Source organism: Epinephelus fuscoguttatus, linkage group LG5 (genome assembly GCF_011397635.1).
Source record: "Epinephelus fuscoguttatus linkage group LG5, E.fuscoguttatus.final_Chr_v1".
Classification (NCBI taxonomy): Eukaryota; Metazoa; Chordata; class Actinopteri; order Perciformes; family Serranidae; genus Epinephelus; species Epinephelus fuscoguttatus.
Genome location: NC_064756.1, coordinates 7501703 through 7527389, shown reverse-complemented (window position 1 = coordinate 7527389; position 25687 = coordinate 7501703). Strand labels below are relative to the sequence as shown.

The following is a 25687-nucleotide window of genomic DNA, read 5'->3' as shown; positions in this document are numbered from 1 at the left end:
ATGTAGCTACGTTATGCCACCCTTTGGTTGTGGACTCCTGTTTGAAGCCTCAAGTTTGGCATTTCAGCCGTCGCCATCTTGGTTTTTAGTAGCCAAAGGTGACTATATTTGGATGAGAGGGCATAGCTGTAGAGGAGCAAGGGGTAGATCTGATTCACAGATGTAGCAATGTCTCGCAGACAGCCCGTCACTCAACATTGCCCATCCTTAAATATGTGTAATTTTGGGCCTTGATATAATTAAAATGGGTGAGTTATGTAAAGATTCATCCCCCAAAGTTGGGCATTTAACATGGTTGTCTAAAGAGACTGACTTTGTTTTGGAGCCAGCCTCAAGTGGCCATTTGAGGAACTGCAGTTTTTGGCACTTCCACGTTGGTTTAATTTGTCAGCCCAGGAGGTTCCTGCTTGCCTATGACACATTGTGTAATGGCCAAGGTCAGCTAGTCACCCCAAATAACTTTCCATCAGCCTTGCTGTCGATTAAACAATAAAAAAGCCCCTGCACTTAAAAAAGCATTTCTCTAAGGACCATCAATATAAAAGATACTTCTGTAAAACTGTTGACAGGTCACCTCCGAGTTTAAACATAATCTCTTGTGAGTAATTTTCATTAAATGAATGCCATCTGGCATGGACTCTGATGTTCAGTTCTTTTATTACATCCATGATTTTTTTTTACATATTTGACACAAAGACACTGGATTAAAACTTAATAAAAAAATAATTGATAAAAATGTATTTCACTGTCTTTAAAAGTAAAAAGGTAAGTTTGGCAAACTGCAATTCAAGTATTAACAGTAAAATTATATTACTGTCCTTTGTAGAAGGGATACTCAACCTGCGGGACACGGGCCGAATCTGGCCCAAGATTCAGTGCCAGGTAGCCCACTCTCTCATTCTGTAATACACAATGAAAATAAATTGAGTCACACTGATTTTTTTTCTTGTAATATCAATATAAATCAGGGGCCAGTGTGCATTTTTAAAAAAAAAAAAAAAAAAAAAGCATAAAAATAGAGCCTGTTTATCAAAAAGGGAGGACCCTCAAATCCTAGAAAAGCCCCTGCATTCATCTGAACTGTGCAGCGCTGCTGCGACTGGCCCCTGGCCACCTGTCATTATGCGAAAGTGGCCCCCAGGCAAAGCAAGTTCAGTATCCCTGCATTACAGTATAGCATTATTATAACTATTGCACAGACAAGTAAGCAGCATTTTAATGATTTAGTTTGTCTATTTTCGTATAATGACAACATCTTTTGTTTGTACAAACTCAATAAGTGACCACTTACTATAGCTTTCATATAACTGAGATGAAGTACAGTATTTTCTCTAATGCAGTGGCTCCCAACTGGTGGGTCGCACTCCAAAAGTGGGTCGCTGACCCATTCCGAATGGACTGCAAGTTGCTTGCAAACATGTCATATTTGTAAGAAACCCACTTTACTTTTAAGTACAGTGAATTTTCAGCACAGAGCTTTTATTTTGAAGTGCCATTTTCAGCCGTCGAGTGAGTGACTAACGGACAGCTATTTAACAGAGACAGCAAACTAGCTTGACGACATGGCTGGACGCAAGTGTGACTCTGAATGTTTTTACCTGCGTGGACTTTGAATTAATGACTAAGGAGAAATCTGGACCAGCTGGGAAACACTGGTCTAACATAATGAAGTAGGAGTAAAAGGAAGAAGTACTCGTCACAGTCATGTTGAACATGAGTACAAAACTTTTACTTGAAATACATATTTGTACCACTGGTTTGCACTTACAGCTGTATTGTAACACTATGAGATACAGCTGAGGACACGTGCCCTTCTCGTCAGCAGTAATCTACAGTGTAAGCTACAGCCTCTGCCGGCCTCGCCAATATGTTGAGTCAATTTGCTGCTGTACAGTCCCTCCACTCTCCTATCTGTCCCCGTGTGACTGCAGACGCCCTCCTGCTGAGTAAGACTTTCACCTACCACAAGACTCATTCCCAGGGTCACACCGCCTTGACCGTCGCCAAAATGAGTATGACATTTAAATCCCGACGTCTCTAGTCTCGTCCAACGATCTGACCACCGAGGCAGGGACAACCCGCCTCGGCCCCGGGCCCCTGCCGCTGGCGGCCAATTAGGGGCAGATAAGCAGAGCGAGAGGGAGGTTTTAGCTCTCCATTGTGTGTAATGCGGCGAAGGAAGAAGAGCAGAAAGTGGCATTGCTTTCAGGAGTCGGTGGAGCTCTTTCTGCTGGTGAAATAGAGACTGCAGCTGGGGGGAAGAGATTAGCTGGAAGCCAGAGAAAGACACAGAAATGGAAAGAAAGGGAAAAGAGAAATGAGGAGAGAGTGTGTGTGTGGGAGAGGGAGGCACGGTGAAGTTCCATAATGAACAGATTTTGTGTTCTCTCGGGGCTTAAAGGATTTCAGATAAATCACATATTTCTTTTGCAGGGCATGCAGTAAGTTTCTTTTGGACCCTGTTAATCACCCCCTCGCCCTCTTCTATGCTTTGTCTCTCTCTGTCATTCATTTGTCTTTTTATTGAGCGTGCTCAGCACTCCATCGCTCCTCTCTCCATCTTTTACTACAGTATCTTTTCAAGGCTCACTCCGATGCCTTTACTCAAAGTCAAGGTCATCAATTCTCTTGTGAACTCGTCGTTAATACTCAACATTTTGACCCATGTTCTTTACAGTTGTCTCCTGTTCTGTCTCGTCTTCTGCTGTGCTTTAGAGTTTTTTTCTTTAGCTTCCGTTTCAGCAGCTCTCCCAGTCTCTCTCTGTTTCTTTTCTCCTCTTTGTAATTCTGTCTAAGGAACCCAGTTCTTTATTTCCATCTCACCCTCAGTGTAGTACAAACTGTTCCTGGGACAGTCCTGCTCTCAGGCTGTACTACTACAGTGTACTAACTTGTGTCAGCTCTTTCTTTGGTTCTCCATTCAAGTCAAAGCAGCATGTAACACCAAGCAGGGCAAAGTACGCACCAGACTGAGGAACAGTCTGTGACAAGCCTCAACTGCAACCATGAATTATTACGATTAAACCAACCAATAAATTGAATAAAAAAGCACACAGGCTGTTATAATAATATCTTTCCCTCCTGTGGTTTAACATGTAACAGCATGCGTTTTGCAAATGAAAGAAAAATGAAAGAATAAAGTTGAATTTTTGGGAAGGTACATTATATCTTACAGTCAGACAATGTGACCTTTGCGAAACAGCGCCCACTGTGGCCTCAAGTTGTACTTACAGGTTAATGGTACATTTAATTCACCTCCATTTCGTGGTAGTTAGCAGCTTTAAAGACATCAATATCAGGTGATCTGGCTGAGGGAATTGGAACCTAAAGATGGAAGACAGAGGCACACCATCAGGTTGTGACTGGTACATTTTCTATAAACTATAAACCCCCTTAAACCTCCCTTAAAGGCACTACACATTGCACTAACAGAGAGCGGAAGAGCTTGCATGTGCCAGTGACGAGACGGTGAAGCTGCAGCAGCTAGAGCAGAGAGCATGAAGTTAAATGTATTAGTGCAGTGTGTGTTCAGGCTATTTGACTGTAAATAAATGCAACAACTCCTTAAGACCCAAGTCAAGTTCCTGCATCTTGCTTGCCACCTGAAGGGGGTTAGCCCCAAAGTTAGCAAGCAAAGTTAGCCTCCCATTAGAACCTGACCAAGTGCACTTTAAGTGGGATGTTGAGGTGGACCAGCTATTCCCATTGTAGTTACAATCTCAGCCGCTCCTAAACAAGTTATAGAGAACGTCTGGCTGTTGTGTCTTACTGGAGTTAGGGAGAAAATGATTGACTCTAACTCCAAATTTACTGGATGTTATTGTAACTGTTACATAATAAATTAGTGTTAAATTATTGTTGTTGGGTTAGGGTTTTTTTATTATATGACCTTCTTTGTGGAGTTGAGCTAAAATTAGCCACTATAAGCCTCTGGTCATACAAGACCAACTAATCCTGGTGCAGCCAAACCAAACCAAGTGTACTGATTGAATAACAGTATGCTGCTTTGTTGCTTACGAGTCAACTGAGCAGCAGCAGAAAAAGGCTGGTTTAATGAAAACACAGCACTCTAATAAAGAGATATTTAAAGCTGCATTACAGTAGGCTAGTTTAGTTCTTACTATTGATTATCATTATTATTTGTATTGAATAATTTGGATCAGAAAAACTCCATAACAAGCTGATACACACACACACCTCTGCCCTATAGTCACCTTACAAGGTGTTTTCAGTGAACAAACATTGGCTCTTTTAAACATCCAGCAGACACAGAGCAACCTTAGCATTCATTTATAATGCGTTTCTGGCCGCCGGACAAATGTTAGTCAAATATTCACTGCTTTTTTTTTCTTTTTTTTCATCAAATTCTGAGTAAAAAATTCTGTCTCTTTAGTGGTTAAAAGCTCCACTATGTTTAACTGCTAGTCACTAATTTAGTCTGTTTCCAATTTGGTGCTAACCTGGAAATCCAGATGCCCCACCCCCAGCAAATTTAAATTTGCAGTGCACAGGGATCTGGCCCCGACGAGCAGAGCCCGCTAAATCGCCTATCGGACCAATCAGATCAGTCTATCTGACAGAGGCGGGCTCTGGGCGGGCGTAACACGATGAGGACAGTGCTGCGCCGTAGGATTCGAAAAGTAAACAGCCAAGATGGCAGCTGCCGAAGGGCCGCATCCATTCAATTTAGCTTTGCAAGAAACGCTAAGCCAACTACACTTATCTTTTTCCTTGAGAGAGGAACAGAAAACTGCCCTAGAAGCCTTCGCTTCCAGGAAGGACATTTTTGCCATTTTGCCGACGGGATACGGCAAAAGCATAATATCAGTTATCCCCCACTGGTCGGCAAACAAATGGGGCTTAGTGCAATGAATATGTCACCTTGTTTTTTGCTGTGATTGGCCATCATGCTATCCAGTTGCGTGCAGCAGCATTTTATATGCCTGAGTTAGTGCCGCCCCTTGGGTAGGAAGGGTGTATCATGAGGGCCAGATTCAAAATCTTTTTAGATTTGAGTCTGGATTTCTAGGCTAGTTTGGTGTTGCAAAACTTGAAAACTTACTAGCCGCTCAACCAAAACTAAGAGCTAACAGAGGCTATAAAGCGATGTAAAGCTACATTAAAGTTGTCCCTCCTAACCCCTTCTTTAATGAAAGCAACAATGCCAAACCAGGCATGCCTTTAAAATGAACGCCTTCATACACAAAGACGATACAGGAGCTTCTCTTCTGGAACGCAACTTTATTTCGACTTGTTTTGCTCATTTTCTCCCTTTCCTCCACCTCATCTCTGCCCCCCCTCAGAGACGCCCATCCAGACACACACACCACATATCTGACTTTCTCCGTTGGGAAGCTGTTAAATGGGCATATTCGGTTCCCTCCCCAGGGAGCGTACAGTGAGGGAGCAAGCTGGGTAGCAGTGAGAGGTGGAGGCTAGTACTTAGCAGGCTGTCGAAGAGCCCCAGCAGCCACCCAGCACTGCTGTGATGGGAGCTGTCTGAGGGGACTTGTTACTGCAGCAGCTCACGGCGCTGTCTGTCTTCAGAGGGTTGACGAATAATTGGAGTCTGAGCATACGAGCAGGTGTGTTGTGTTCTGTGCTGTTTGAATTATTGTGCTTCAAAGTGTTGAGGGGTCTCTCCCACAAATGTTGTGGCACGGCAGCAGTAATTAGACTGTCGGGCACGGGTACATGCATTTACACCGGTCATCTCAGAAACAGTATATTTGGTTTGCGCTTATTAGTTTAACTCATTTTAGTGAAACAAAAAGTCAAGGAGGAGGTTTTTAAAAATGTGCTTCTAATAAAACTGCAGCAGTTCATTACAGTGAGAATATACTCTAAACCACAAACAGAAACTGCCCATCAGAGAAATTACAGCATTGTGTGTGTGTGTGTGTGTGTGTGTGTGTGTGTGTGTGTGTGTGTGTGTGTGTGTGTGTGTAGCACGTCGACAGGGATTGCTCGAGGAGATTATTCACAACTTGGACTACTGTGACATCCTGGTGTTGGGGGAGGAGCTGAGGCCGGATGAGGAGTCCCTCCAACTGCTGCGCAGCGCTCTACTTGGAAAACACCTGGACGCCACTAACTCCACCTCTGGCATGTCCATATATGGTAGGTTACTATGGTAACAGCACCAAATCTGCTAGTGATGTGTTCTTAGCTGGTTAGCATGATAACATCATCGCTGCTATTGCAACAACAGCTTCTCTCTCTCTGACACGTCCAGAGATTTACTTAAAGCTTCCATGTCTAAAAGTTGTTTCTATCCTCCAACTTTCCACTTGTCTTTTTCTACATGTAACAACTACAACAACACTCTGCTGCATCTTCCCACAGGGGTGGACTCCATGTCCAACTATGAACAGGTGATCCGACAGGTGCGCTACTATAACTGGCAGCCCGGACAGCTCACAGAGAGAAGGTTCCGCCTCACCTGCTCAGAGCTCAATGGACGCTACACCAGCAACGAGTTCAACCTGGAGGTCAGTGAGAACTACGGCTTGACTGATGTGATTTGAATTAATAATTTTTTTCTTTATTCACTGGTTCCAGCTGTCTAAATGTGAGGATGTGCTGCTATTCTTTATCATATATAAAGTTATCTGAGTATCTCTGGGTATTGCTTTAACTATCAGTCTGTAAAACAAGCCATTTGAAGACGTTGGCCAAGGCTCTGGAAGATTCTGCATTTCTTTTGAACTACTTTATGACATTTTATAAATTAATGGAGAAAAAATCTGTGAATTAAATCATTAATGAAAATAACTCTTAGTTGTAGGCCAGCTAGGAGTGCTGAGTCTTGTATTTTGAGACCATAACAATGTTTATAAGCGGTATTAGAGGCCTGGACCAACATCATCCAGTTTAATACAATTGTCCTCAGCGCTTTCAGTTGTCAGATTACATAATATGTGTAGAAATAAAGATGGCAGACTGAACCTATGTGGATTATAGGTGGATTATGAAACAATGGGCCCCCGAGAAATAGACATGTAAAAGGCCTCACCACCTACATAGGAGCAATATATGATATAAATATAAATATATGTATATATATATATATATATATATATATATATATATATATATATTACATTATATTATATTATATTATATTATATTATATTTGGGTTTTTGTTAGTTTGTTTGTTTGTTTTTTTGGGGGAGGTCTTTTTGTTTATCTTTGTAGTTGTTATACGTCTCTTTAAATTAATTTTGTGCCTGTTCAGGAATGTTTTTATGATAGGTTGTTTTTTTTTTATGTCTATAAAGTCGTTTTGTGTATTTTTTTAGGCATATTTGTTTCATGTTTGGTCATTTTGTTTATCTTAGTAGTTGTTCTGTATCACATTAAAGCCATTTTTGTGTCTCTTCTGTGCAAATTTGGTTCATGTTTGGTCGTGTTGTTTACCCATGTAGTTGTTTTTATTGTCTCTTTGAAATTGTTTTGTGTCTCTTCTAGGCATGTTTGTGTCATGTTTAGTCATTTTGTTTATCTTTACCACCACCAAGGAGGTTATGTTTTTGCCGTTGTTTGTCTGTTTGTCTGCAAAATAACTCGAAAAGTTCTGAACGGATTTTGATGAAATTTTCAGGAAAGGTTGATGATGGGACAAAGAATAGATGATACAATTTTGATGGTGATCGGTCAAAGCGAAGTGGATGAAATAATAAAATGGCGGGAAATCCGAGCTGCTTGGTGGAGGTCCGCTCTCTCCGAGTGCTCTAGTTGCAGCTGTTTTGTGTCTCTTTGAAGTCATTTTCTGTCTCTTTTAGGCATGTTTATGTCATGTTTCGTCATTTTGTTTATCTTAGTACTTCTTTTGTGTCTCTTTGAAGTCATTTTCTGTCTCTTTTAGGCATATTTGTGTGATGTTTGCTCATTTTGTTGAGGACTGTGGTTGTTTTGTGTCTCTTTTAGGCGTATTTGTGTCATTGTTGTAGTTTACCTTAGTTGTTGTTTTTTGTCTCTTTGAAGTGATTTTGTATCTCTTTTAGATATATTTGTGTCATGTTTGGTCATTTTGTTTACCTAACTAGTTGTTTTGTGTCTCTTTGAAGTCATTTTGTGTCTCTTCAATGCATATTTGTGTCATGTTCGGTCATTTGGTATATCTTAGTTGTTGTTCTTTGTCTCTTTAAGGCATATTTGTGTTTCTTTTAGATATATTTGTGTCATGTTTGGTCATTTTGTTTACCTAACTAGTTGTTTTGTGTCTCCTTGAAGTCATTTTGTGTCTCTTCAATGCATATTTGTGTCATGTTCGGTCATTTGGTATATCTTAGTTGTTGTTCTTTGTCTCTTTAAGGCATATTTGTGTTTCTTTTAGATATATTTGTGTCATGTTTGGTCATTTTGTTTACCTAACTAGTTGTTTTGTGTCCCCTTGAAGTCATTTTGTGCTTCTTTGTGGCATATTTGTGCCATATTTTGTCATTTGGTTTAACCATTTTGTATCCTTTTGTGGTTGTTTTGTGTCACTTAGTAGTTCCTTTGCATCTCTTTGTCATCATTTTGAGTCTCAAACTGGTCAATAAATGTTAATTCAAGTTCACACCATTTTGCAGGTGAAGGCCAGGGGGCTGCTGACACTTTGAGTCCCTGGGTCTGTGCCCTGTACTGTTCAGTTATCCATCCATGGTTTCATGCATTCCTATAAGGAGTGACAATTGAAGCAAATATCCCTGGGGCTGACAGGCAGCTCCAAAATAACAGATGACATTGCACTTAATTTGCAAAAATGAAGCTATTTTTAAAAATCATTAATATTGCTTGTGATAGTCAGCGATAGTTCAGTAACGGCAAGTTGTCAGTAGAGACAATGCTGCGTCTTACAACCAGCTGGACCTGCTTGAGATGGCAAAGAGCTGACTCAGCCCAGATGTCTGGCAACACTTTTATTTGCACACTCAAGCTCAGTTTAATGGAAACCTTATAGAAACTCTAGTTGTGACCAGCCTTGTTAATATGAACCTTCCAGTTAAAATGTGCTCATTAAATTCTGCACAGTCACCTTTAGATTTTGGGGCACGAGTACACCTTAAACAGCAGCTAGACACACAGACACAGCCTGGTTCAACACATCAATAAAAAGGCACACTGCAACACTGGACACTAAATCAGGCTTCTCACGTACACCTGTTTTACACCGTTCTTACTTGACGATGTGCCAAAATCAGCTCAACATGTCCACAGTTTGTTTCTGTCCCCGGTCTGAACACTGTTTGACTTATTCATACAGTCTTTGGTGTTTATTGGAGAGAACACAATGTTTCACTAGACACAGTTGGAACCTTGGAGGGTGTCAGTGAATCTAGTTTACATTTAATTTCCTGTATTGAGCTGACCCTGTCCCCCAAAAGGCATAAATAGATTGCATTACATCCCCATTTCTCCTGGCCTCTCTCTAAAATCTTTACTTTATTCTGCCCTCACTATATAATGTGGATGAGTAAAGGCTAGTTTAGACATACAGACGGGAGACAGTGGGACAAATTGTAAAATATATCTCAACAAATCATCACTTCTGCTTCATCTGTTCCCAACCAGGTGAGCGTACTGCACAGTTCGGAGTCAGGGGAGCATGTCAATCACATGATAGCCCCGCCTCAGTACATGCAAGTGGTCCACCATCCATCTATGATTCATGACCTGTACCCCAGCCACGGCTCAGGTAGGAAAACACTCTCTAATTCCTTTGTAAACATTTGTGTTAGATTAATTTTGTCCTTTCTTATTTCATTTGTTCCATTCTTATCTCCTGGCATATTAATATCCCACCCTGTCAGGTCAGATCACATCACATTACACTGAGATACAGTATTATCAGCAGAGCTACAGAGGAGTGAGGTAGCAATGTTTAACAGTCTATAGCAGAGGTTCGCAAATGCCGCTTAATCAGTTCCTCCAGGATGTGGTAAGCATGCAGTTTTGCCCAGTCACCCCAGCTTTACTACAGATTTGACTATTTAAAAAAGTAAATTCTGATTTCATTGTAGATCTGTGTGCAGTTTATTGATTCTTTTTATCTCTATCATGAGAGTACCCTGGGATAGTTCTGTCAGGGCTAACTTTAGCATCACACACCTAACATTACCCAGTGGTTATTAACAGGTTTAATGACAGAGTCGAGCCATTTTGGTGTCAGTATGAGATTATTGGGACCATCTAATAGCTCGCTGTTAGATGTTATCTGCTGATGGTCCTTAAACACTGCATCAAACAACAGTAACAGCCCCTCCAACCATTACAGATAGATTCTTAGTCTGTGGGAAACAGAAACTGTCTCAGAATCTGAGACAGCGCAGCAACTAATTATGCAATTTTCACCTGTCCTCGCAATTTCATTTCAAAAACCATCTAAAAACAGCATGACGTGCATTGCAAATTTTTCAGAAAGCTGCCATAAAATCAGACATCTCAGGCCACAACAGTCCCAAAACCAGCCTGCGAAATCTTGGAGGGACGGCATGACAAACTTCCACAGGTTCATGTCAAAGGTTCATATAGTTTGTGGATTAAGTGATTGATTGACACAAAGCCCCAGAACCATAGTCACAAACACTGGATATTAATGATAAGAAGAAGCGATGGCTAGGTGGAGACACAAGCCCTTTTTAGACAGGAATTGTGCAAATTCCTAGGAAAGCCCAATCAGTCTTCTTTCAGCATTGGCAGTATAAAAACAAAATCGGGGAGTGCAGCAAAATGCCACCTACCTACTTTTGTTTATACAGAATGTGCCTTTTCGGGGCAATGGGGGGCGTGAGCAAGTAACAAAACGTGTAGCTCAGCGTGTGACGTAAACAGTGACGTGGGAGGGAAGCTGCGTCTAGTCAGTCCTTCGGTGATTCTCTCGTAAGTTTGCCCGTTCTTCACCGTCCCCGTCATCTGACAGTTAATGGCCTCTTCGTTTGCGAGGACAAGGAGGGTGCGCAATTCCTTGTCTCCCCAGTTCCCCATCTTTACAGTGTCTTTCAGGTTTGCCTTTCCCTCTTGCTACTAGCTGCTCGCTCATTCCTGCTATCAGCTGTTTCCTGTTTATCCACCGCCAGTGGCTCACACGTGCGGCGTCATCAACAGCTCCTCCCACAAGTCATCAACAGTCCCTCCTGTTGCAGAGGGCCACCTCGGTCTGTTTAAACCAAAAAGGTTCTGCCAATATGACTACCCTGCGAGGCGGAAAATTGGGCACCTCAGATCAACTCGCCAATCCGGCTCTGTGTGTCTAAACGCTTGCAGCTTGCCAGCAAAACGGCCTAACATCTGCCGAAAATCTGGCAGTGTAAAATAGGCTTTTGAAGTGTTGCATGCCATCAAAGGGGGAAATGCGACAAGGAAATATGTCAAAGTGCAGGACTGTCATGCACAGTTTAGCAGTATAAATGAAGCGTTAGCTACCTTGCTAGTTAGCTACCGAAACATGAGCGTACTCATGAGCGTAGTTTTTTATCGTGCCTGTCATAAAGAAAAATACCATAATGCATTGAAAAGACATTAAAGCAAGATAATAAAATGGTTATGGTAATTTCTAGATCTTTATTAACTAAGAAAATACATAGTGGGGTTCTTTTGTTGCTAGTGCAGCCATCTCGCCAATAATTTTTCACAACAGTCCGTTTGAAATGTGTCCCTGTACACCCTCAGCTGTAGCCCTAACACTTTGCCCTACCCCTTTACCCCAACAAAAATGGGGACACCCTCCCCTCAGATGTGAAAATGCAAAAAAGAGCAGTATGGACTTAGCTGTAGATGCGAGGGGTGTGTGGGATTAAGCCTTAATGTGACTAAATGTACGAGACGATTTCACAAAACACTGATGGGCACTTGGACACCTTCAAGGACGGGTGGAGAAGTGCTGAGGATCAGACCCAGGAGCTTCTTGCTAACCATTGAGCCACAGCTGTAGAAGAAATGAGCCTGGAAAGAGTGTTTATGTCAGCTATCCATCCTGGGGTAAACACGTCTGAGATCCAAGGGAACATTCGGTTTCGCTTTCTAGTTTGTTTATGGTTCTGTTCATCTGACTGCTGCTCTCACACAGCGGTCCTCAGTGATAGGGCGCAGCCGAAAGAGGGGCCCCTCTCAAATGATGCAGCGGGGTTATTCCCCTCCCTCGGTGCATATGAGTGATCTAAAGTAAAGAGAACATGGTGAGGAGGAGAGACATTGGTCTTAATCTACCACACTGGATTTAATTATTCATCAGACTCTAATGGATTCTACTTAGAGTCCTGGAGAGCTCAGTGGCCAATGCTGTTAACAGCCCAGAGAGTTTGTGTGAGTGTGTGTGTGTGTGTGTGTGTGTGTGTGTGGGTGCATGTCTGCCTGCATGAAAAACATAGATTTGTAGTTGTAGCTTCAGCCGTGGCGTGTTTGTAGCACGTGAATGTTTCAGATGATATAATTCTATATGTGGAGTACAAAGTCAAAGGAAAACGTCAGTGTGTGTGTGTGTGTGTGTGTGTGTGTGTGTGTGTGTGTGCGTGCGCATTTACACTCACCCAAGTTACTCTAAGGGGCTGCATGAAGCTTCACTGCGAGGAAGATCAAAGGCCGTGGATTTAGTGTGAAAATCTAGGGAACTAGACTGAATCAAATGATCATCTGAAGAGTCCTCTGTGAGTCTCACTCTCGTTAAACACACACACACACACACACACACACACACACACATGCACACACGCACACACGCACACACGCACACCAGCAGGGACTAGTGGAGAGAGGGCAAGCGCAGAGAAGTTGTGTTATTTCAGTAGGCTGGAGATCAGAGCAGGGGAGAGAAGCATTTTAGATCAAGAGAAATCCCTCAATGTGTGTTGTGGTTATGCTGCTAAATAGGGCTTATGATACATCACTGCAGCCATGTACTGCGCTGGGACCTTAATTAAGTGTTTAAGTTGTTTTTTGTTTTTTTTTAAAACAATCTGTAAGTTAAGGGAAACTTAAAGGGACAGTCCACCCCAAAATTAAAAAAAAAAACATGTTATATTTTAGCGCAATTTGTCAATCTGGTTTGCTTTGGCGCGAGTTGCTGAGTGTTGGTGCTATCAGCCGTAGAGATGTCTGCCTTTCCTCAAATATAATGCATCTACACAGCACTTGGACTGTGATGCTAAAAGTCCCCAGAAACAGCAGCGTCTCTTTCCAGAAATCACGACCTAGTTGCTCTAGATAATTCACAGAGCAGTTTCATGTAGGAACTATTTTCTTTCTACCAAACTACAGCCGCTAACCTTATCACTGCGCAGACAGAAAGGTGCACCAGTGGTCAAAGTTTTCGCCTGATAACAGAAAAGTCAGGGCATCACTGAAGTTATTACAATTCATCCTGAGTGGGACATAACTGTTTGAACAACCTTTCATGGCAGTCGATCAATAGCTGTTGAGGTATTTCAGTCTGGACCAAAGTGATGGACAGACAGGCAGACTGACAGACTGACTGACATCACTATCCCAAGAGCCACACCGCAGGTATTGATCAGTGTGGGGATAAAAATACACTGAAAACAGGCCAAAAAGTAAAATTACAGTATCAGAAAAATCAATAAGCTGTCACAACAATAATTAAAGATCGCAATCATCGTGCTCTTTAAAGTTTAAAAAGGCCTTTTGTACGATAACATGAGAAAAACATATTCAAAAAATCAATAGGGTATCACAAAAGGCAATCAATATCCAGGGTGCCATATAACCACAACAGCAGCTGAAGAGAAGCCTCAGCTTCAGCAAGAAAAAGAAAAGAACAATGATTCATCTATAGCCGGGCTGGAGAGCGTGTGTTGCGACTGGGGTGTGGAGTGTAAGAGATGTGGGCAGGGATGGAAAGATGCTGCTGAGTTGCATTATGGGATGTGTAGTACCCCTTCTCCTGCTCCTTGTCATGGACTAATTCAGGATATATCAGCCTCTGCTGCTGTTTTTTGTTTTTTTGTTTTTTTTTTCTTTAAATTTGCCTTTTGCACATTCCCCAACTGCCTCATGGTGAAAGGGCAATACTAGATTACTGGAGTTTGTCTTTTAAGGAACAGTGTGTAGGATTTAGTGGCACCAAACAGTGAGGATTGCAGATTGCAACCAGATGAAATTTCTGTGTTCATTGTTCATGATGTTTTTACTGAGCTGAATTATCCACAGAGGTCTCTCTTCCTCCCCAGAACAAACAGACTGGGTGATTAAATCTGGTAAAAACATTGAATAAAGCAGTTTCACATTACAGTTACGTTACAGTTTCAGCATCGTTCTCCAATGCTCTTTGGCTTGTTGCAGACAGGCCACTTGCAAAGCACCTGCTACTCTGGGTTCACCTTTTGTCTTTGATAACTTAAAATCCAGATGTGCAGAAGGTTTTTAACCGGGAGCCGAATTATCTGCAGAGGTCTCCTCCTCTTTAAAACAAACAGACCAGGTGATTTAAACTGCTAGAAACACTGAATAAAGCAGTTTCACGTTCCAAATCAGCATTTTCAGATGCTGTTTGGCTTGTCGTGGAGGGGCTGCGAACTAAAGTGGCCGATGTGGGAACGTAAATGGTTCTATCTAGAGCCAGTGTTTGGTCAACACATTCTCACTCCGATCTCGTAACATATCAACATTTGCTCATGGACTTTTCACGTCCAGATACGAAGTGAAAGGTACCCTGGGTGCGTTGGTTGTTGACGTTCTGGGACACTGTGTCAACTTCAGCCTGTTACATGCATTGTCTTCTTTGAATATACACTTCCGTTTTTTACAGGAAATTTACTGTTTACATACAGTCTCTTTGAAACTAACCGCACTAGGCCGGTACATACAAAAGTGCAAATTGATGTGTTTTTTGCACCAACGTCTAAAGCACGTGGTTGGGTTTAGGAAAAAAGAACAGGGTTTGGCTTTAGAATCTTACGCGATGCGAATACTGCTCTCCCAGGTGAAAGCCTGTGTTTGTTGGATACATCTACCACCCCTCCAGCCCGCCCCACTCAGACTTTCGCCACCTTAACTTCAGTTCTTGTCTCGTCACGTTTCCCCCTGAATCCGCCAAGCACCATTTAACTACAATATAACAGCAACCGGCTGCATATCATGCCAATGTTAAAGGACAGCTTTTTCGTTGGTGTCTGACGCCGCAAGTCACTGCCCAAGCACCGGATCTTGACAATTTAGGAGTGAGGCTGCGTTGGTCTGGTTTGTCAGTTTTAGGCAGTGCAACATGGTGGACTGAGTAGATTAGAACCTGCTCCCTATGTAGATATAAACAGCTGATTCTAAGGTAACAGCAACATAATAAATCTTATTTTAAGGGGATTATACCATTTATGTCAGTATGTCATCCTAAACCCTACACACTGGACCTTAACGTATGTGAAAAGTGTGAATCCAAACACACATGTTCCAACAAAATAATTCTTACCTAGTGAACGTCTTCTGACCAAAATACTTTTTAAAAAATGAACTGAATAGAGGTCGACAATGTGGTGGATATTAATGAAAGCATATGGAGTGACTCAAGTAACAGTCCATTCCATTTCTCTTACTCTCACTCTCTCGCTCTTCTCATCCTCAGCCATGCCGAGTGCCGCCACTGTTGTAATTGTGATGTGTATCGCTGCTCTGGTGGTGGTTGTGGTGCTGGGCATCTATCGCATCCACCTGACCCACCAGCAGGAGGTCAAGCTGGCAGAGACGGCTAAAGAGGCGGACGTGACCTGGGACGACTCGGCTCTGACGATCACTGTTAACCCGATGGAGGTAGGAGGGCGGGGACTGGGAGGAGTGTGGAAGGATGCTGTCAGGGCGGGGAATATGACAGATTAGGAGATAACTAAAAAGCATTAGTGACTGGAATATCTCCAAGAGAAAAATAGATATCCTCATGCTCTGCTCTCACATTTATCTGGAGATATTATTATACTTTCTTACTATTAATACTCATTTCTGATCATTTAGTTTCTGAAACACTGAATATTTCTCACCACAGAACCTGGAGGAGCCCCAGGCTGCAGAGGAGGAGGCCAGCGAGGAGGAGGAGGAGGAGGAGGAAGAAGAGGAGGAGGAAGACGAAGAGGAGGAAGAGGATGACATCACCAGCGCTGAGTCAGACGACAGCGAGGAGGAAGTGGACGTCCAGCTACCCAGGATGCAACGCCTGAGCAAGAGGGGCCAAAACTGGGACAAAACAACGATATCTTATTGAAACACACACTCACAGTCACTCACATGCACACACACATTCTGCAGCACGTCCATACTGAAACCTCAAATCAGATGGTTGAAACAAAAAGACTTTATGTGATGTTGATGCTCTAAAAATGAGGTTATACCCCCCCCTACTGGAAGACTCCACTGAAATGCAAACAGTGCAATGATTTAACCTTAGCCTTGTCAGAAAACCTCCCATTTTCTACAGCTGATAAGAAATAATACGACACTAAAACTGCTCGTCAATCAAAAGCCTTTCATCTGTCTTAAAGGGACAGCTCACCAAATTTCAGGCATCCCCTGAGAGCTGTCTTTCATCGAGTTATCTCTCTCCCATTACAGTCTGCACCACAACTACGATCCTTAGTGAAATAGAGTTGTTTGAATCTCATTATGTCGATGAATCCCTGCACCATACATTCAGTTTGTGTCACATGTGTTCCACAGTGAGATTTCTGATGTCCCATAAAAATGCAAAACAGTCTTTATTTAAGAAAACTGAGTTGCAAAAGTAAAGAAACTGACTATTTTTGGTTTGTATACTTCATGTTATTTATCAGTCTTTATTCTAGCCTACGTGGCAAAGCCAGGTGATTTTACAGAAATAGCATATTTTCAATGGTACTCAAAAACAACAAAAAAAAAGATGATCTGTGTGTAGTCATGGTGAACTAGCCGAGGGGTCTGAGTTCTGGGTTTTTGGGAAAGACAGAGGAGTCTCCTTGTAAATTTTTATACGCTCCTTTCTTGTAAATATTGAGTATAGTAGGTGACCCCCCCCAACCCCCACCTCCAGCCCCACCCCACTCCCTAACACAGATTTCTCCACCCAGAGACCCTCTTCTCCACCTGTATACAGCACACATGCCACCTCGTCATATGTATGTACAAACCCTGAGCCCTCAGCCTGCAGGAGTCACCACTGAACTGACCCCTCGGTCCTCTGTGTGTGTTTCAAGTCATTCCAGCTGACTGTACGTTGGGTTTGTTAGGAAGGATGTGCCACTGCCTTCATAGTGACTGGTGCGCTAGGCAAGGTGTTGATGGGAAGAGGCACCGGTCTGATGTGCCTAAATCACATGCGACAGAAAGTCCTCTCACTGCTCATCGATAGTCCACAAGAGTTGCCCAAATTAAACCTTAAGGCCCAGACACACCAAGCCGTCATCAAAGAACTAGCAGTAATGAAAGTCAACTGTTGTGTCGCCTCATGCCACCTGTGTTGGCCAAAAAAATTGCACTTAAACATACTGCAGAGTCTACAGTTGATGGTCAGCTAGCATGTGCGTTCTGTGCCTGCATGAGAGGAAATAACTCTCCACACCAGCAGGCTGTGGTAGTCTGTATTCGTCATTAAAAAAGGAAACCAGAAGGCCAACAAGACGGATTAAAGATGCTAGTTAGCCAGTTAGCATATTAACAATAAAACCTGATGTAGAAAGGACAAATTCTATTGATTGTGCACTAGCGATTAATAATACTAACAATTGCGAACCATGGCTGGAAAAAAATATTGCTTTATATGACACGTTTGTTTCAAAAACACACCCTCTTGACTTTAGCCATTTGTTTACTTTCCTCACTTTTAATTCTCTTCTTGTGCACTGAGTTGAACTGCCAATCAGATTGATTTTATTCACCAACGAGCTCCACTATCTCTGACATCAATTCAACATGCTGAATCAGCCAAAAAAGCCACAATGGCCGCCTAGTCTCAATGCTGCTGGACACACAACACAAAAACGAGGGCAACAGACGCTCACTGACGTCCCAACATAAACTGATTGCCGACTGCCGGCTTGGTGTGTCAGGGCCCTTAGTCTCAGGTGTGGTCACGGCAGTGAGAGCCTAAATAACAAGTACTCATTAAAAGAAAGTTACACTAATTAACCACTATCTTACTCCTACTAGTCATTAATGCTGCATTGACAAGTGAGAAATTCCAAATTTCTAAAGGGAAAAGTGCAAAGAAACTGCCCCGCGACACTGGAGTTTCAAAACAGAAAATCAATAAATGCAAATATCAACATGAGAGCCTGCCTGGCTAATACTGGATTTTTTAAGGCCAATCCCAACATCCTTGTTTGACTCTTAAATAACATATTTACATTTACAATTACATACTTTTTTTAAATTTATATTTTTATTTTACATTTTGTTTTTTTTATGTAGAAATATATTATAAATGTATGATTTTTTTATGAGGATTCTGTAAATTTGTTTACCAAAAATATATATAATATAATATAGAATATGTACTAAGTGGAACATTTTATGGTTAAAAAAAAATAAATAAATACAATGAAATATTAAAGTCAATATTAAGGCTCAAATATGCAAAAAAAAAATCAGCCTATATTTATTTTTTCTGATTCATCAAATAAGAACTATAGTAAAGTATGTAGAAATATTATAAATTAACATTTTAGCTGCACTAATTGATATTTTTATATTAACAGTGGATCAAATGACTACATATAAAATGCAGTGTCACATGAAGTGATGAACCCACAGAGACTCTGTAGCTCTGCAGAGCCTTTTATGGTCTTTCAGCTTATAGTTTTGGTTTTACAACTCGCAGCTTGTGTTGTGGTTCGGCCTCTTGTCAGTCTGTTTACCAGTCGCTCTGATAAACCCACTGGACGCTACCTGCCCAGCACCAAACAACAAACATTATGAACACAATGGAGCATTTAGCAGCTATGGAGGTTCTTTTTTCTATCAAAACAGAGATTAAAGGGGAGTCAATATTGGGCTTACAGTCATCAGGTGGCCAGAAACCAACACAATCGGCTGAAAAATGTTGGCCTTGTACATTTCTGCAAACCACAGATTCAAAACACACATGTCTGGTGCCTGAAAACAGATGGAAACACAGCCCGCTAAATCACAACTGCTTTTGTTGTTTCTTGGTCTCAAACAGTGGTCACCAAGGTGAGACAGCTTGGCAGGCGTCTTGCCTTGGTGTCACTCCATCCATCATCCCCTCCACCTCCAGATGACAAACTCAGCTCTATACTACATCACATTAAAAGTGTTAATATAATGCGTAGAAACGTGCAAATGTAACATATTCATAGTTTGCAGAAACGTATAATGCCAATATTTTCTTCTGGTGATTGGGCTGCCAGGAATACAACTCTATAGGGTGCACTTTACATGCTAAACATCATCTTCCTAAAATACACTTTTTGTGATTTTCATGATAATAGTCGGCTCCCAACTGGTCCAGCCATGTGGTCCAGATTTCTCCTTAGTCATTGGTTCAAGGTCCACACTTGAATATATTCAGTGTCATACTTGTTTGGCCATGTCTTTGAGCTCATTTGCTGTCTCTGTGATGTAGCTGTCTTTTAGTCACTCACTCACTCAACAGTTGGAAACAGCACTTCAAAATAAAAGCTCTATGTCAGAAGTCCACTGTACTTAAAAATAAAGTGTGTTTTTTACAAACGACATGTTTAGGAGTCACATGCAGTCCATTCAGAATAGGACCCACTTTGGACCATGACCCACCAGTTGGGAACCACTGGCCTTCACTGTAAGTAGCTAGCTTATGCTGCCAAATATCACTGACACAAAATAAGCATTCACATTTGGAAAAATATTGAGCAAACAAAACCTTCCTGTGTTTTCCACCAAGAATGCACAGAGACTTTACACATTCCCCTCCAGAAACTTTCCCAACCTGTAACTCTGAGTGAAATGCAGCATTAATGACAGAGACGCAGGTCTCGGGACAGAGAGGCGAAGGCATTTGGCAGTGTCACATTTGACGTAATCACAAAACCCAGTCGAAGGTTTCCTCACCTTGAAGTGAAAGGGCATTAATCTCTGGCTGCTGCCATCCCGAATCCAGTCCGTGTGTAACGTATGATAGCAAAGAAGCAACAGAAGGTTTAGTTACATGTGACGTGTAGTGGCTGAAGTCTGCCACAGATAAATCAAGGTTTGGTTAAAGTCACAAACACTGGAAAGTTTCCCCGTCCTACCTAGTGAGCCTCTGACAGCTGCTGTCCTGTGGGTGTAGCTGGGAGAACCTATTGTATGTGTATACTGTAGCTCTATGTTCATGTAAAGATCTCATATGTTGTTTAAGAGTTTTCCTCATCTACTGTGACACCTGTTCTTGTGACGTCACCTCGCTCCTTGCACCCTCCCCTTTCCCCACTGGAACCTTTGGTGGATTTTGCATCGGCCCGAGCCCTAATGTTGTCCTGACGTTTGTTTTAGAAGAGGAGGACGGTGAAATTAACATGGATACCTTGTATAATGTGTAAAAGTTTTTTTTAGTTTTCCTTTTCTTTTTTTTCTGGACTTTTTTGGTCTGTTTTTCTTTGGAATGGTCACTACAGCACTTTCTGTAAATTGACCAATAAAAACTTGTTTTGGAATCTAGCTGTGGGTCTCGCTGATTGTGTGGGTGTTTCTGCTGACCTGGAGCTTTCTCGCAGGCTTGAGATTTCTTTCAGTCAGCGCTGCATTATTCCTGTAACTGCAATTTAATCTTCAGTCCTTTATCTGATTAACAAAGTTTAGAATCTCATTATGAAAGTGGGAAAGCTACAGTCAGTGTGGAATCAATGTGTGCAGCCTGATGCCAGTTATTTAGACAGGAATCACAGTTATGTTTTGAACATAACGGAAGCTAAAAAATCCCTTTATTGTGAATATTGTGTCAAAAATATTCTCTTTAAACTTGAAGAAAGATTGTCAATACTGCTGTTAAATTATGATACGCTCTGTTTACAGCAGTATTGGATTTTAATCAAAGCCACAGCCAATTTTAAAAATTTCTCCAGACATTAATTTCACTGAATTCAATCATCCATTCACTCTCTCAACTATTTCTCCTCCGCAGGGGAAGGTGCGACACTGATCCCCACTGGATTACTCTTTATTCTTTTATCAAAGACTCAGTACTGTATGAAATAGGCCACACATGCTTTTTTTTTTTTAACAAGTATCCTTAACAGTATGCTCATTCTTGCTTCTGCACAGAGCTCCTACAGTTCTCAACGGGGTATCCAATCATTTCTGTTTGTGTCAGTTTTATTGTTAGTTCTTTCATTCATTCATTTTTGTAACCGCTTATCCTGTTGGGGGTCACAGGGGTTGGAGCCTATCCCAGCTGACACTGGGTGAGAGGCAGGGTACACCCTGGACACATCACCTGACTATCACAGGGCTGACACATAGAGACAGACAACCATTCACACCTACGGACAATTTAGAGTCACCAATTAACCTGCATGTCTTTGGACTGTGGGAGGAAGCTGGAGTACCTGGAGGAAACCCACGCTGACACGGGGAGAACATGCAGGGTCCACACAGAGGGGTTTGAACCTGAGGTAGGGGTTTAGTTTAGTTTAGTTTAGATTAATTTAGTTTAGTTAATTACCCTCATTCCCACTACAACCAAAGTTTTTTCTGCACATTACGCTAAACTTAAACATATTTAACACATTTTGCATGTTTCTATCTGCATATATGTATCTACTGTATGTAACCTCCTTTTAAATATAACTTAGATTTCCTTTTTATTTCTTCCTTTACTGGTACTTTTATACACTTTGTTCTGTTCTAATTCAAATGTTTATATTAGAATAGAATAAAACAATATATATTTAATCTTGTGGGCTGGATTCTTAACTATTACTTAAGAGATTATTACTTGAGCTGAATTGCTCCACGGAAAGGCTTGTGGAGCAATTCAGTTTAAGTAATAATCTCGTGGGCTGGATTCTTAACTTCCTAACTAATAGGACACAAAGAGTGCGAGTTAATGGTATCCTATCTGACCAAACCTGCACCTCCACTGGCTCTCCCCAGGGGTGTGTACTGTCCCCCCTCTTGTTCATCCTGTACACAAATATGTGTCGCAGCAGCAGGGCAGACAGATTTATTTTAAAGTATGCTGACGACTCCGTTGTTGACATGGCCCTATTGTTCAGGATTTTACTGACTGGTGTGACAAGTCATTCCTGCAGATGAACATCTCGAAAACCAAAGACATACAAATTGATTTTAGGAAATGCCCACAGATCCAGGAGTCCACTGTAATAAAGGGTCAGGCAGTAGAGTCTGTGGAAAAATATAAATCCCTGGGAACAGTCATTGATAATAAGCTCACATTTGAGGCAAACTGTGAAGCTGTGAATAAAAAGGGGAACCAGCGTATGTGTTGTCTGAGAAAGCTGTCTTCTTTTCACACTGACCGAACTTTATTGACCCTCTTTTACCATGCTTTTATCAAATCTATTTTATCCTTCTGCTTGGTGTCTTGGTTTAGTAACCTTTCCCTAAAAAACAAGAACTCCCTAAATCAAATAGTAGGCTGATAGGAGAACCTCAGCTTAACAATTACAGAGGATGGCTGGTTCCATCCTGCAAGATGGCTTCCACCTACTGCGTGGGGAATTTCAGCCCCTCCCATCAGGCCGCAGATACAAACTCCCAGCCTGCAAAACAAAGCAATATAAAGATAGCTTTGTCCCATCAGCCATTGGAGAGATAAACAAAAACAAAAACTCACTCCAAACTAAACTGAATTAATGACAGTACGGTTTTTATTTCTTTCTTTCTTTGGTATTGTTTTTAAATTCATATTTTGGGTATTTTAATGGTTTTACATGCCCTTTTTAGTCGTGCACTTTGAATTGACGCACTGATGACACTTTACCTTTTTACTGTTATTATGTTACTGTGTCTGACCTGTTTGTCTGTTTTGTGTGGATGAAGCCAAATCATCACTTAAACTGTGAACCAAATCTACCTTTGGGTACAAATAAAGTTACCTTACCTTACCTTACCTTACCTTACCTTATACAGTTTCTATGTGCAAAAAAATGAGGGTGCAATCATGGATTGAATAATAACAAAAAAGCTTTATAGAAATATTTTTATATGTTTAGTTGGTTGGTTGGTTGGTTGGTTGGTTGTTTTAATTAAGTCCATGTTAAACACATTTTATGTATTCTGTAGCTTAGGTTCAAGGTTCAAGGTTTCTTTATTAGTGCCCATGGGTAAATCTGTTGTGCAGATGGGAAACTCAGCATTGCAAAACAAGACGTCACAGCAATACAGATTTAAAGAATATTAAAATGAAAAACACTGAAACAACTATCACTCTGTACAATTGCGTAAGGTAATTCCAACGGGCCCTAGTGCATGCTATTGTGCACATATTGACTCGAACAGAGACTCAACAGTGGACAACATTAACATATATATTATCCAGCAATCATCTGTTTTGTACATTGTCTCTGTATATGACAAAAATTACCAAAGAAAATTGGAATTTATTCATTTAATTTAATCCTTTTGTAGTTTATGTAGAATAAGCATCTAATTTTGCATTATTTAAAATTGTATAATTAGAGTTCTTGTTTGAACATATGTTTTTAAGGTGGCAGTCACTCATAAGGGCCCATCCTCCGCCCAACACACTGTTGGAGGGCCAGCTCTCTCTCACTTCACAGGCCTGAGTGTAACTGCACTGCCTACACCCGTGACTCTGTATCAAAACAGTGTCAGAATATAAGAACAAAGTAATTGTAGTCTGTCCTGTCTCATCTGTCTCTTTACCGTGGACACAGATTGCTGGAATCAAGAGTCCATGAACAATGAAATGTCTCCATCTAGTGGATATTGACGATACTGCACAACTACACACCATCCCTTTTAAGCCACTGGCAAATTCTGTTGGTTTGACACTTACAAATTTAGCAAATAAGGCTGTCAGCTCACCAATAAGCAGATGATAATTATAATGATGCTCAGCAGATGAAGGATATTGATGTGTCTGAGCCCTGGGCTTTCCTCAGTGAAACTGAGACATTTGTAAGTGTTACGTTTGAGCAGTTTCGCAGTCACACCTCAGCTCTCCTGGTCCCACTCTGTGTTTTTCACAGTTCACACTCTTTGCCAGAGCACGCAGCAGTATTAACAATATTATTTATGATTTCAGCCTTGAGCCAATTAGGGATTAGCATGATTTTGGAGAACCTCTCATCACTAAAACCCTGCTCAAAAATCAGTTTAAAAATGATCGCCCAAGAGGCTTACTGCTTGCATAAGCATGCCACAACACACCACCTCCATATAAAAGAATTTAAATATTCACTTTTTTTATTTGTGAGTGTAGAGAGAAGAGCAGGGGAAGCCCCAGGCACTGTCACCTTCACTCTCAACTCACAAACAAAAATAGATTCTGACAAATTCTTCAGCTTCTCCAGTAAACAGACAGCAGCATCACTATAAATATCCACCCATTTAATATCGTTTTCAATTCCTTATTTATATATTTTACTTTATTTTACCATGTCAGAAGAGAGATGTATGTATCAATATTGTTGCTTGGATGATGGCAGTCAGTGTCAAAGGCTATGACATCCCGTCAATCACAGAAGCAGCAGGCAGCAGTATATAAATAATGAAGTCCTACTTGCCTGAAACAGAAGTAAAATACATTTATTCCCATAAATTTTATTCATTATGTTTCTTCAGGCAGTGAGAACAAAGTCTTAATTGTAACCGACTGAGATCAGGACTCTGTTTGATTTGCACACACGCGGACAGAAAGCCAAAGCTCGTGGTGATTTGTTTGAGAAAAACTGAGCATGAGACGTGAGCACAGAAGCACAAACAAAAGCAATGAAGGAGAGATTGAAGCAGAGCTGTTTCCCCACAACAAAATACAAGTGGCCGTGTGATATTTGAAAGTAACAGCAGATGGTCACACAGCGGTGGCTGGTGTGCAAAGGATTTGAAAAGTTCAACCAGTAAGCCTGAGCACACTGGAGAGTTTGAAGCCAATGCAGCAAACCGTGGCCTTTAAGCCTGCCAGTGCCCTGAAGCATGATACCAGCACTGAGCAGGGGACTGTTTCATTGGTTTTACACTGGTTATTAACATTTTACTGGTAAAAATGACCCACTTGAATGCCAAGCAGAATTAAAAATGTGTTATTATGTTCTACAAAACACAGTTTTGTGGTTCACATATTGAAGAGAAGGGATGAGACTCACCTTCAGGCTGTAGACAAACTGCAGATGAGCAGCAGTGTGGATGAGTGTGGTGAACAAAGTCGGGCCGCTGAAGGCTTCAGGGTTTTCATAAGGCTGGGTCTCTGTGCACTTGTATGGCATTACATTTGCTGGGGTATTTTGAGCACAGAAAAATGAATTTTACAAGCTATTATAATTTGAAAAGAAACAAATATAATGCAAAGAAAAATTTTATGTTAGCGAACAAAATCCCTATTTTATCTCTGTTAAATATTATCCCCACAAGTGCATAATGATCAGCTCTCTCAGTCAGTTTTACTCTTCTGCTTTCTCTCAACATTTGTGCTCCATGTGCTCACAAGTTTTCATGCATCCTAGCTTTAACTCAAACAATGTCCTTCATGTTACCTCACATAGAAACACACATAAACTCTCACTGATAATGAAACAACAAGTCTTAAATTTTCAAACATAGTTTCTGAGAAAT

General features: G+C 41.3%; 1 protein-coding gene across 1 annotated transcript in view; it reads left to right on the top strand.

Moving 5' to 3' along the window:
• LOC125888249 (calsyntenin-2-like) overlaps positions 1-20534 on the top strand; it is a 377475-nt gene extending 356941 nt beyond the window's left edge. The window contains exons 13-17 of the mRNA XM_049575486.1: positions 5950-6120; positions 6346-6491; positions 9560-9683; positions 15558-15742; positions 15972-20534. Coding sequence (XP_049431443.1) covers positions 5950-6120; positions 6346-6491; positions 9560-9683; positions 15558-15742; positions 15972-16187 — 842 coding nt within the window. The 3' untranslated portion in view covers positions 16188-20534. The remainder of the gene's footprint in view (positions 1-5949; positions 6121-6345; positions 6492-9559; positions 9684-15557; positions 15743-15971) is intronic.
• The last annotated feature ends 5153 nt before the right edge of the window (positions 20535-25687 follow it).